General features: G+C 48.6%; 2 protein-coding genes and 1 non-coding gene across 4 annotated transcripts; all 3 read left to right on the forward strand.

Annotated features, from left to right (window-relative positions):
* The first annotated feature begins 310 nt into the window (after window positions 1-310).
* LOC127307163 (protein SAR DEFICIENT 4) lies at window positions 311-1,560 on the forward strand. Its single transcript, XM_051337871.2, has one exon. It carries the CDS (start codon window positions 403-405, stop codon window positions 1,399-1,401), a length of 999 nt encoding a protein of 332 aa, XP_051193831.1. The 5' UTR covers window positions 311-402; the 3' UTR covers window positions 1,402-1,560.
* An 809-nt stretch (window positions 1,561-2,369) lies between these two features.
* Window positions 2,370-2,441, forward strand: TRNAH-GUG (transfer RNA histidin (anticodon GUG)). The gene has a single exon. It is a non-coding gene; the product is annotated as a tRNA-His (tRNA).
* Window positions 2,442-4,530: 2,089 nt separating this feature from the next.
* Window positions 4,531-7,051, forward strand: LOC127307171 (GDP-mannose transporter GONST3-like). Of its 2 annotated transcripts, none has more exons than XM_071819004.1 (2): window positions 4,531-4,744; window positions 5,601-7,051. In XM_071819004.1, the coding sequence occupies exon 2, from the start codon at window positions 5,630-5,632 to the stop codon at window positions 6,734-6,736; it is 1,107 nt and encodes a 368-aa protein (XP_071675105.1). In that variant the 5' UTR covers window positions 4,531-4,744; window positions 5,601-5,629; the 3' UTR covers window positions 6,737-7,051. The 2 variants fall into 2 exon arrangements, with proteins under 2 accessions (XP_071675105.1, XP_051193843.1); XM_051337883.2 differs by having other exon boundaries at window positions 5,630-7,051.
* The last annotated feature ends 5,513 nt before the right edge of the window (window positions 7,052-12,564 follow it).

Here is a 12,564-nt window from a genome sequence, read left to right on the forward strand (position 1 = left end):
GGCTTGCATTGCTTATATAGTGTGGTTTATATTAAAAAAAAACATTCAACAATACCACATCTCACACACATCACAAAATCTAAAGATTGGGAGAGTCTGGCGTAAATTCGGTCGGTTTGATCTATTCGGTTACTCGAAACAAAGACCGAATTGACCAAATTAAATTCGGTTTATAAAATTTTATACCCAATTTTTTATCTGTCATTTCGATCTCATTCTTTTCGGATTCGGTCTCGGTCTTTTCGGTTTCGGTGTTCGGTCATCGGTTTTTTTTGCCCCACCCCGCGGGCTACAACTCCAAGTCAAGCCAAGGTCAACCCGATCCCAATCCCCAAACCCGCAAGCAATCACGAACGCCGCGAGCGGAGCAGGAGCTGCGCCACCGAGGGCGAGCGCGGCGGCATGGCGGCGCCACCGTCGCACCCTTTCGTCTACATCGACGCCGAGGCGCTCCACGCCGTCCTCCCCTTCCCGTCCCTCATCTCCCACCTCCGCGACGGCCTCCCCGCCTTCTCCGGGGACATCCACTGCCCGCACCGCGTCTCCTTCCCGCTCCCCACCTCGCCCTCCGCCGCGCTCCTCCTCATGCCGTCCTGGTGCGCGCATCCCTCGCTCCCCTACCTCGCCCTCAAGGCCGTCACCTCCTTCCCGGCCAACTCCCCGCGCCTCCCCTCCGTCCACGCCGCCGTCTCCCTCTTCAGCTCCGCCACCGGCGTCCCCCTCGCCTCCCTCGAGGGCTCCGCGCTCACCCTCCTCCGCACCGCCGCGGTCTCCGCGCTCGCCGCCTCCCTCCTCGTCTGCCCCTCCAGGCCCCCCTCCACCCTCGCGCTCGCGGGGGCCGGCGCCCTCGCGCCCTACCTCGCCGAGGCGCACCTATCCGCCCTCCCCTCGCTCTCCCGCATCTTGGTCTGGAACCGCACCAAGCCCAAATCCGCCGCGCTCGTCGCCAAGCTCCGGAGCGCGCACCCGGGGGTCGCCGTCGAGGAGGTGGACGGCATGGACGAGGCGGTGTCCGCGGCGGACATCGTGAGCTGCGCCACGGGGTCGCAGGAGCCGATCGTGCGCGGGGAGCTGCTCAGGCCCGGGGCGCACCTGGACCTGGTGGGTTCTTTCACGCCGGCGATGCGGGAGTGCGACGACGAGGCCCTCCGTCGGGGCAGGGTGTTCATCGACTTCGAGGCCGCGATGGAGGAGGCCGGGGAGCTGGTGGGCGCGGTGCAGCGCGGCGTGCTGCGGAGGGAGGACGTGGCCGGGACGCTCGCGGAGCTGGCCGCCGGGACTGTGGCCGGGCGGCGCAGCGATGATGAGATCACCGTGTTTAAATCCGTTGGCACCGCAGTGGTCGATCTCTTGGCGGCGCAGCTCGCCTACGAGAACTACATTGCAACCAAGAACGCATGATCTTGATAGATTCATGGATTGCAAGAAGGCTTTTCATGTTGCATATCATACAGTATGTTCCTTCCAAATAAATAAACTGATCAGATGAGTGCTCCTGATCATTCTCCGTGGCATAGCCACTCGTTGGATGGATTGTAATAAGAATGTGTTGTTGTCTCATGGTACCTTGTCTATGTAGTCTTTACCTCTTATGTATGGTGTGTTTTATCAAGGAGAAACTATATGTGTAATTCGATTATAATTGTATTCTTCCCGCAACTATAAACTGAAATCTTTTTAATTGCTGCGGAATGTGTTGCGATGTCAGGACGCTCCTGATTGCCAAAAATTGCTGCAGTATGCTACCCCAAAGCTCAAGATTTGCGGTCTGTCGTCTGTCTTTCGGATACCGAACATGGCGAAGAACTCCAGTGGGCTCATTCTTCAATACAGTAAGTGGGAGGAAGCAGATGTAAAATTCTCACCGAATGGTTATAGTTGAGTCATTATCTTCTATAAGAAATGATCTCCCAGCTCAGTTGTTGCTTAATTTTCAGATTAGCTTATGTTGCAATACTAATATGCATCTAGAGCTGTGAAAATACCTAAATAGTTCGATTGTTTCTGAAGGAAAACGCAAACTCGAGTGACATGTTCTGGAAGAGATGACTTTTGTTGAAGGAACACCAAACCTAACGGGCTAAAACAGTTCCATGAGTGTTTAAACGCTCTTACAATGAATATGTCTACATCGAATTGGCATTCAACAGAGAGAAAAGCATGCAAAAATTCAGCGCATAGAGAAAGTATAAACACGTGTCCAGATGAAAAGAGGCCATCGAGATACGGTGCTTCCTTCACTGATCTTCCGCATGTTTAAAGGGCTTAGCACTGACTGCCGCGCTTACAGTGCAGGCCAGATTAGCTTCTCTGCCTTCATAGTTGGGTGCACGTTTAAATAAGTGGAATTTGCAAATTAAACAACAAATGTGGCTGTAGTTTAGTGGTGAGAATTCCACGTTGTGGCCGTGGAGACCTGGGCTCGAATCCCAGCAGCCACATATTAATTTTTGCATGTGTAAAATAAATGTATTACTGTAAAATAAATGTGTAAATTTGTAAGAGTTCAATCAATCACATGACGAAATATGATAATATCGGTAAATATTATATTTTTTGTGATAAAGTGCCATACATTCTTTTTTATGTATATTACCCCTTCATTCACAAAATCATCTAAAAGAAACACACTAGACGAGTCGTCCGTTGAACTACATTTTTTTTTTTACATTTACTATGTAATGTGAAAATCTGTAAAAGTTCGATCGATTATATGGCAAACAAGATAAAATGGGTGGAATCTATCACATGACGAAATATGATAATATCGGTAAATATTATATTTTTTGTGATAAAGTGCCAGACATTCTTTTTTATGTATATTACCCCTTCATTCACAAAATCATCTAAAAGAAACACACTAGACGAGTCAGTCCGTTGAACTACATTTTTTTTTACATTTACTATGTAATGTGAAAATCTGTAAAAGTTCGATCGATTATATGGCAAACAAGATAAAATGGGTGGAATGTCCCATTTTTTTAGTAATAAATGTTCTTTTATGTATTAAATAAATGTGTAAATATCTAAGAGTTCAATCTATCACACGACGAAATAAGATAAAATGGGTAAAATGCCCTTTTTGTGATAAAGTACCGTACATTCTTTTTTAATGTATATTATCACTTCATTTACAAAATCATCAAACAGAAACACACTAGACGAATCTTCGATCGACAAACTCGATGTGCAACTAGTGTGACATACACCACAAATAGACATAGTCATACAGTGTTAAGATAAAAAAAATTACATTACATCTAACAATACGTCACTTACATATGATATGTCACCATACACTAATAATTATACACTAACAATTCTTTCTATTCACGCACACTAATTTCTACATAATTCTAAGAATTTTACACTAACAAACTTTATATACACACACTACGTACTAACTTTTATCTACGCTAACAATTTCTTACACTTACATACACCACGCTACACAATTTGTAACACTAACAATCATCTAATAATTTTTAGAAAAGGAAGAGTGGACGGAGTCACAATTACGACACGGTAGCACAGGCATAGCGGCGATGGTGGTTCGACAGTGGCTGAGCCCGGCGACACATATGACATGTCGCCAACACAGACAACATGCAACGATAGCGACATGGAGACGACAAGGGAGACGGGGAGTGCAGATGGAGAGAGAGGGTGTGCGAACATGATGGTACGACCGCTGCGGAGACGAGGGGGCGACAATGGGTTGAGCGGACAGAAGAGGTCGCCTAAGAGCATCTCCAGTCGCGTCCCCCAAAAAACGTCCGGCATAAATGATTTGGGGGACGTCCAGTCGCGTCCTTCAAACAGCGTCCGGATGCATGCATTTTAATAGAGGGGACCAGCATGTGAGGACTAGGGGCTGCATGCATGCGTCCGGACGCTGTTTTTGTGTCCGGCGTCCCCGGTAGAGACTTTATGCATAGAGTCTCTACCGGGGACGCCAGACACAAAATGAGGCGCTAATTAGCTTTGGGGGACACGACTGGAACACGTTTTTCTCCCTTTCTTGTCCGCCGTCCCCCAAACGTCATTTGGGGGACGCGACTGGAGATGCTCTAATAGCCCTTTGGCACGCCATTTGAGGCTTGTCGCTAGGATGCTCTGAGACAATACCAATTCCGAGTTCCATGCTCAAATATTTACATGCAAACAAGCACTTGGATTTCTCAAAGTTTATATTCTACTCCCTCCATGCTGTTTTATATGACGAGATTGGAGCAAATTTGTAGATTCATGGCTCATGCACTATAGTTTGTATCTAGTCTATCTTTAGTATGTAGGTTCACTTTTTTTTGTTTGTATCTATAGTCTGCTCTAAAAGTGTCTTAAATATCTTCTATTAGTGCACGGAAGGAGTAAACTTCTTGATATTGTTTGTTTAGGTTGCTCAATGCTCACACATACACCTGTGGTATTATTCTATTCTAAACTTCTGTTTTTCTTTACCTGACGGGTGCGATGTGGTCGCATTAATAAGCTGGGCCTGGCCCAAAATACGGGTCGAGTGAAAAGAGCCTGTCTATCTGTCTCTCCCCTCGTTTCTCAAAAAAAAAAACTCTCTTCCGCGGCTTGGGAAGATGGCGCACTGTCGCAGCCCGAATCCCGTAGCGCCGGCGCTGCTCAATCCTGCTTCGTAGCGCCGGTCGCCCAGCCGAAGATCCCGAGACCTCCAAGATTCCCCGGAAACTTTGCTCCAATTCCAGATCTCAGCCCGCAAAACGCAGCCGAGGTATCATCTTCAAATCCTTTTCGCTTTTGATCTAGGGTTTGAGGCGGATTTGGGGTGCATTTTGTCTATTTCGAAAAAAAATTCTCCGGTTGATTAGACTAGCCTATGCCTCTGTGGAGTAAAAAGTTACCTGTTCACGTGTGGCCTTTTTTTTTGCTACGGAGTAGGACATTTCTGCAGAAATTGGCCTCCTAGGTGCAGGAGGCACCAGTTATCTTCTGTTCCTACTCTTTATTACATTGGCATAGACATTTTGATTTACTTCAGTGAGAACCTACGTTTGGATTGATGAAACACTAGGGTTGCATCGCTTTCTACAAGATTTGTCAGCATCATGTATGTGTAAATTAAGTATGCTGAATGTGTGTAGGTGCCACGATTGGAATCCCTGAACTTGTGTTGCGTCTGTTGTTGCATAGTCATCAATTCAGAGAATCTGCATCACTACGGATAATGCAATCTCTTTAACTAGTAGTGATGTAGTACTTTTGAACCTACCTATGGTTTCACTTGTATGCTATGTTTACGCCCTGTGACCCTTGTCCATGTAGGATACTTGGGTTGTGTAATCATGCAACGGTTAATTGTAAAGTTGTTCTTCGCTAGAGGAACTAATTCTAAAATAATGTTGTAATGCTCTAAACTATTTTGTTACTGTGCTCGGCGCTCTCCAAATGTTGTTTACTTTTCCTGAAATAGTTTTCTCATCAATATCTCTATGTTCATCAAATTTCATGTGTTCGGAATTTTAAGCTGGGATTTTGTTTTATGACATGCTGCTATAGGCTCCTGATTACGCATCCCAATATGATTAGGAGTAATTGTGGATTATAATAATTCACTCATTTCTTTTCAGCTTTGATAAATTTATTTTGGACGCTGCAGATGTCTGATCTCTCAGAGCCCCCAAAAGAAGGTTCTTCTGCCGATGGTTCGAGCGCTCTCCAGAAAACTGGGGTCTGGAGTAGCATATTGAGCACTCTTCTCCAGCAAGCTTCAGTCTATGGCTTGGCTATTGGTTATTGCCTGTCAGCATCTTTGCTCTCCATTATCAACAAATGGGCAATCATGAAATTCCCTTACCCTGGGGCTTTGACAGCTCTTCAGTACTTGACTAGTGTTGCTGGAGTTCTCCTGTGTGGACAAGCAAAGCTTATCGAGCATGATGGCCTGAATTGGCGGACCATGTGGAAGTTCTTACCTGCTGCTGTGATGTTCTACATCTCCATCTTCACAAATAGTGAACTCTTGCTGCATGCCAATGTGGATACTTTCATCGTGTTCCGTTCCGCCGTGCCGATATTTGTGGCCATTGGAGAGACGTTGTACCTTCACCAACCATGGCCATCACTGAAGACATGGCTTTCACTATCCACCATACTTGGCGGAAGTGTGATTTATGTTTTCACAGACAACCAGTTCACTGTGGCTGCTTATAGCTGGGCAGTGGCGTACTTAGTGAGTATGTCCATCGATTTTGTGTACATCAAGCATGTCGTCATGACCATTGGCCTGAATACATGGGGCCTGGTGCTTTACAACAATCTTGAGGCTTTGATGTTGTTTCCCATTGAGCTACTTCTAATGGGAGAGTTCAGGCAGATGAAGGTTGACAGCTCTAAAATGACAAACTGGCTTTCATTTGAGGTGATTCTTCCGGTTGCTCTGTCGTGTCTGTTTGGGCTATCAATATCCTTCTTCGGGTTCTCGTGCAGGAGGGCCATCTCAGCTACTGGATTTACGGTCCTTGGTATAGTAAACAAGCTACTGACTGTCGTGGTTAATCTGCTTATCTGGGACAAGCATGCCTCCCTCGTGGGAACAATTGGGCTGTTGATATGCATGTCTGGTGGCGTTCTCTACCAGCAATCCACAACAAAATCTAAGGCACCCAGTGTTGAGCCGAAGGAAGAGAATGATGAGGAGGAACAGAAGTTGCTTGAGATGCAGCAAGGGCATGAAAGCAGTCCAAGTCAAGAGCATGCCTCATAAGCCTCATTACTAAGTTTTTTTTGTTGGTGCGGCAACAGCTCTCCTTGATTGTTGGAAAGAAATGTTCGGCAAGAAGGTGTAGTTGAGATTAGAAGTGAAATGCTAGACACTAGAAATTGCAGAGGAAGCTGAATACCTTTGCTGTAGGGTAGCAGACCCTGAAGCATGCTAGTACTGTTGAATGCACATCACATACTGAAGCAATTATGCTATTTACATTGTGGTATTACTAATACAATTCCGAAAATTGCACGGGAGCTTTCTTAAAACTGTTGCAGTCATGTAAAATCATTGTGGTAGAATTTATTTGCACCATGGCTCTACTTGTACGTTCGCTGAAACTGAACATCATGGATGGTTGGATCACAGAAGAACCTAAACATCTCTGCTAAGAACAAAAGTTGTGGTAGTTATTGCTGAATAAAATTTTCTACACTATCAATTAGCAGAACCAGGCAAACATAACAATGTTCGACAAACATTGCAAGCTGCATACATACATACTATTGGCGGGCGCCTGTAAGTCATCTCCTTCCATGATTTCTTAGGGCGCGTTTGGTTGTCTGGGCAGATTTGTTGCATGCATGCATGCGCCAGCGAGATGGAGAGCATTGCGCGTTGCGAACGGGCCATGGGCCACTTTCGGCCGGTCGTTTGGTAGTCTGTGAGCTCTTTTGCGCGCCGGAGAAGGAACCTAGGTCCCATCGTTTGGTTGCTCGTTTCCAGCCCATTCTTCCCAGGTTGTGCAGCCCACACCCTGTTTGGTTGCAGATAGCTCAGTGATGTGTAACCCCTTCATTTTGAGTGGTGAGGTTACCCACTACTGAATAACAACACACATGAGGTTCAGTTCATCAGAAAAGATGCTGGTAATACACAGCTACTTAGTGGGCGATGCATCACGAACGAAGCAACTACTTCGTGATGCATCACATGTTCGTCACGAGGGGTTAGTATATACCACCTCGAACAAGTTCATCATTACAAACCGGGGATCAGGTTGTAGCAAGTCCTAGCTAATGGAGGGATACAAGATCACCTCCCAAAATCAGCGGTTCATGACGAAGGAAGCAGAAGCACTAAGCAGGAAACTGGTTGCGTAGCCAGGTCCTAAGCCAGCTCCTCCTCTCCGGTTGCTGCAGCTTACGGTAGACGCCATACTTGGCTTCATTATCTGCAATGAAGTCAATAGCCCTGACCAGCAAGTTAGGCTGGAACAGTTGCGCTTTGCAAACGAACCGGGGAGTGAAGATCGTCTTCATCTGAGCGTAGTTGCTGATCGGAGTGCCGATGTACTGACGGTGCTTCGGGTACCGCTGCAATCGAGAAGGAACACCTGTAAGCGTACACGACATTGACATGTATATACTTTGAGATCTATGCAAGAGCTCAATGAGGATTCGTACCAGGATGTACTCGTCCACTGCCCCTTCATCGCCGCCGTAGAAGCAGCAACCAGCTTCGCTCCAGTCCAGAATGCGATCGGATTTCATCTTCATGATGACGCTCCACTTCGTCCTCCAATTTCTGATGTGGTTGTACAACTGAAGAGTGGTGACATGTACCCCGGCGAATGCAAGAACATCCGCGGCTACCTTCTTCATCTGCTTCTCCTTGAATCCCATGTTGAAGCAGACGCCGCTACGGATGAGCTGAACCAACCGGTTCAGTATAAACTCTGATAGCTCAGGTTACCAAACCATGGCTGGTTTGCTTGCTATCAGAGATGGCTGAGCATTCACAGTTGGCGCAGACAGATCAGGGGAGCCCAAAGGTATGATCGCCTACATGACAAACACTAGCAGATCAATAAACTACCACATGGACATCCTTAAGCACTCGCAGATCTATGAACTACCAATACCACATCAAAGAACAACGAGGTAGGTAAGATCGGCCTTACAGTCAAAGGAGCCACACGCAGCACCGAGGTAGGGGAAGCAGGGGACCCTGGCGGAGATGCAGCCAGCACCACCATCTCAGTGGAAGATGCAGGCAGCACCACCGTCCCTGTCGTAGAGTCAGATGAAACCTGGAAAACCTCCACAACCTCCACCGGCGACGAAGGAATGTCCTACAATGGATTCATTCAGACCCCGGTTGTGTACCCATAAGATCTAGATTTAAGGCTAGGGTTTGCAGAAGCTTACCGCAACCGAAGTCATCGACGCACACGTAGAAGATGACCATCCTCCGCGGCCACTAGCCGCCGCCACAGCCGCCGTCGCCGCCACAAGCCTCGCCGACCGTGCGGGTGAGGTAGAGCCGGCCATCTCGCTAGATCGAGGATGCTGGATGAGCTCGAAATGGGGGGAAATGGGGGATTTGGATTTGCCGGTGAGAGAGCGGCCCCTATATACGGTGGCGAAAATTTCCGCGGTGGCTCTGCGAGGACGCCGCGTTCTCCACTTCTGCGGAAACGGGGGTGGCTCGCTAGAAACGGCTGAACCGGGCGTTCCTCCAGGGCCTGGCCCGAGGGTGCTTTGAGAATCGGTTCCTTCAAAAACGCGGCGTCAACTAGAAAACCAAACGGGGCGAAAAAAGCTAGACCGATGCGAGCTAAGGGACAGCCTACCAAACGCGTCCTTAGCCGTTGACTTGCGTACACAAAAAGAAGCTCACAGTCAACCACGTCATTGGCAACGAGTCTACTCTAACAAATCTCAAGAGTTGCCAACGAAAAGTCAAAGCAACATCCCAGAACTTGGTATTTATTGTCACCTTTTCTGCCATTGACGTGCTAGTAGGACTGACCGCAACATTTCCTGACTTTGATCAGTACAACAGGTAACACCAAAGGTCTACGTCGCGCCTTCACACTGATCGGTGTACGTCCGGTGAAGGTCACCGCGGAACACATGGGTGGTTGGTTGGTGATGGTGTCGGAGACTCTGAGGTGATGCCGCGAGGAAGGCACCAGAATGAAGAGCATCTCCACGGACGTCTCATAACAGAGCTTTTAGGGGGTTGGAGGTTAAAATAGGCTCACAGGGGCGCGAAAATGCCGATCGGAACCTGGCAACGCGCGAGGATGAAAACGCGGCAAATGAGAGAGGAACACGTGGCTGTATACGTTATGTATTTGTAAGGTATCTGACATTGTCCAACAAGTAATGAAACGTATTCACCTTCATCGTCCGCATTAACTTCCACAACGCACTGTGGCAGCAGGTCTCTTATCATCTTCGTCTCCCCCAAATCCACAACTAGTACTCACCATTTCGGTCATGGCCGAGCTGCCTAGATAGCTTTCCTGCCGGCAGCGACCTCCTCCGCCTAAGCTCCACTGTCTACCCGTACTTCTCCGCCTGAGCTCCAAGGCGGTGAGCTCCTCTAGCCGTCAGTTGTCATGCTCCCAAGCTCCAAGGCAGCGAGATCCTCTGGGGCGTTCTGCTCGACTGCTCCTCCATCCCAGCTCGTAGTTAGCGAGCTCCTCTGGCCGTGCGTGGTGCTTGCCGAGCGCGGCGGCCCACTAGTGGTGCTGGAAGAACACGAGGGACTGCATCGTGCTTCCGGCGTCGGCGGCGTTCTCCATGTCGTCGGTGGTGAGCAATCAGGACGGAGGACGATGGTGCGGGGAGGCTGGCTGTATAGCTAGCTTCCTGCCGGCAACGAGCTCCTTTGGCCGTTTTGCTCCTCCATCCAAGCTCCACCACATCCTGTAGGCGACGACGTACCCGTCCCTTCCTCCGGCAAGGAGCAGGGGAACTGACAGGACATGCAACCCGTCGGGTACGCCACGTTCCTGGCTGGTGGTGCTCTTCTACCTCCTCGGCACCTCCCTCGAGGGTCTCTCCGCCGCGTTGCGCCTCCCGACCGCCGTGGCCGGGGTCACGCTTCTCTCGCTCGGCAACGGCACGTCGGACGTCTTCGCTAGCGCCGTGTCCTTCGCCGCTGGCGAAGGCGGGGACGGCGGCGCTGTGGGCCTCAACAACGTGCTCGGCGGTCGGCGCTCTCTTCGTGTCCACCGGTGGTGGCCGACGGTGATACCCACCACGGCAGCAGTTCCGCGCTGCGGGCTAGCTCGGGCAGAGGAGGAGGATTTCCTGGCCGATCTTGTGGAGGTCTCCGGCGGGGCGCAGTGGCGGAGTCGAGACGGCGCTTGGCCGCGGTGGGGGCGGCGCTGGCTTCGTCTTCATCAGCCGAGAGGCCCCAGCCAGCAAGACCGACCACGGCGGCGGTGCCGGTCCGTGCCGAAGAAGCCACCAATCAATCTGTACGCGGAGTCGTCTGTCTCTCGTTTCTCTCAGCAGTACTGTGTTTCTTTTGGTGTTCTCTCGGCTGGGTTGGATTTGTACAGATTTCCTTTGATCTCATTCCAATTTAGTAATTTCTTTTAAATTTTTTCTTCTGATCCAAATGGTCATGCGGTATCTTTTCTTCCGATCGAAATGATACTGATTTCCTTTGATCTCATTCTAATTTAGTAATTTTTTTATTTTTTCTTCTGGTCCAAATGGTCATGCGGTAACAAAAGAATGTGTATCTTTTCTTCCGATCCAAATGATCCTGCGTTAACAAATTTCATGTTTTCCATCATTGATTAATTGGAAGAACTGCTAATTGATATTTCCATATTTTAAAAAGAATGTTTCAAAATAATTTTATAACACAAAACCATTAGTACAAAATGTCCATTTTAGATTAGTACAAAATGGCATCTTATAACATTCAACATTTTATCTTGATGTTTTAAATTGCTAATGAGTTTTTGCAACAATGTGAAAAATGCACAAATATGATATGTAAATAGAGGGTTCTAATTTCAATGCACAAATCGGAGTCTTTGGTATTTCTCTACGGAGGAACTCTAAAATCAACTTCATGTCATGCTAATTTTTTATAGTTTGACCAATCAGAATCATAACTAGTCTGTTAATGGGTGTACACCGGAGCGCGCAATTAAGTGGCATGGCACATGCCAATAAATGCTTGTCCAGTAGCGTACACGCATGCCCGTGTATAGAGCTGAGTACGCGACAGACGAAAATGGAAGTAAATCACGTATTGATTAGACGCTATATTACATCCTAATCTCGCGGCATGCATAGACGACGGCGATTTTGACCTCGCGCGTTGCCAGGTTCCAAACGTCCGGGTCGCACAGGGGCGCCCATAAAAAGCACCGGCGCATTTTCGGGTCTAATAGAAAAGCCGGTAACTTTGTGATGGCCCCATCGTCGAGGGCGTGGATCGGGAGCGCCGTCGCGTCGCGGCACGTCAGAAACAACGTGTGTGCTCCGCTTGGCAGCCAGACGAACCGCTTTCCCGACCTCGCACCCACACCCGAGCCGACTCCCACCCCTCTAGATCGACACGCACCGTCGCGCCCCCTGCTTGCAATATACACCGTCGCCTATCCAGGAACCTCCGTCCACCGACACGGCCGCTACCCCTCGACCGGCGGCTGCAATTTCGACCGGAACAGAGGTCGTCGCCACCGACGCACAACCACCCCGCCCGCAAGGTGTTCGTCGGATTGCCGTGATGGACAGCGACGATGAGATGATGGTGCAGGTGTTCACGGAGGAGCATAACACTGTGGCTGTCCGGCTACAACAGCAGCAGCTGATTCTGTCGAGCTTGCTCCGCGTTCGCCAGCCTTTATTCGGCGTTGAAAGGATCGTATACCGCACCTAGAGGGGGTGTGAATAGGTGCTAACCAATTTTTAGTTCTTTTTCCAATTTAGGCTTGACACAAAGGTAAATTCTCTAGATATGCAACTAAGTGAATTTACCTATATGACAAGGCAAACAACTAAGCAAGATATAGCTACGCAATAAGAGATAGAATAGGATAGAGGTAACCGAGAGTGGAGCACGCGGAG

The sequence above is a fragment of the Lolium perenne genome, chromosome 1 (genome assembly GCF_019359855.2).
Source record: "Lolium perenne isolate Kyuss_39 chromosome 1, Kyuss_2.0, whole genome shotgun sequence".
In the NCBI taxonomy this organism is placed as follows: Eukaryota; Viridiplantae; Streptophyta; class Magnoliopsida; order Poales; family Poaceae; genus Lolium; species Lolium perenne.

Bases quoted from the DNA above. Each gene is read 5' to 3' on its own strand.
- LOC127307171 (XM_071819004.1), top strand. From the start codon at position 5,630: ATGTCTGATCTCTCAGAGCCCCCAAAAGAAGGTTCTTCTGCCGATGGT.
- LOC127307163 (XM_051337871.2), top strand. From the start codon at position 403: ATGGCGGCGCCACCGTCGCACCCTTTCGTCTACATCGACGCCGAGGCG.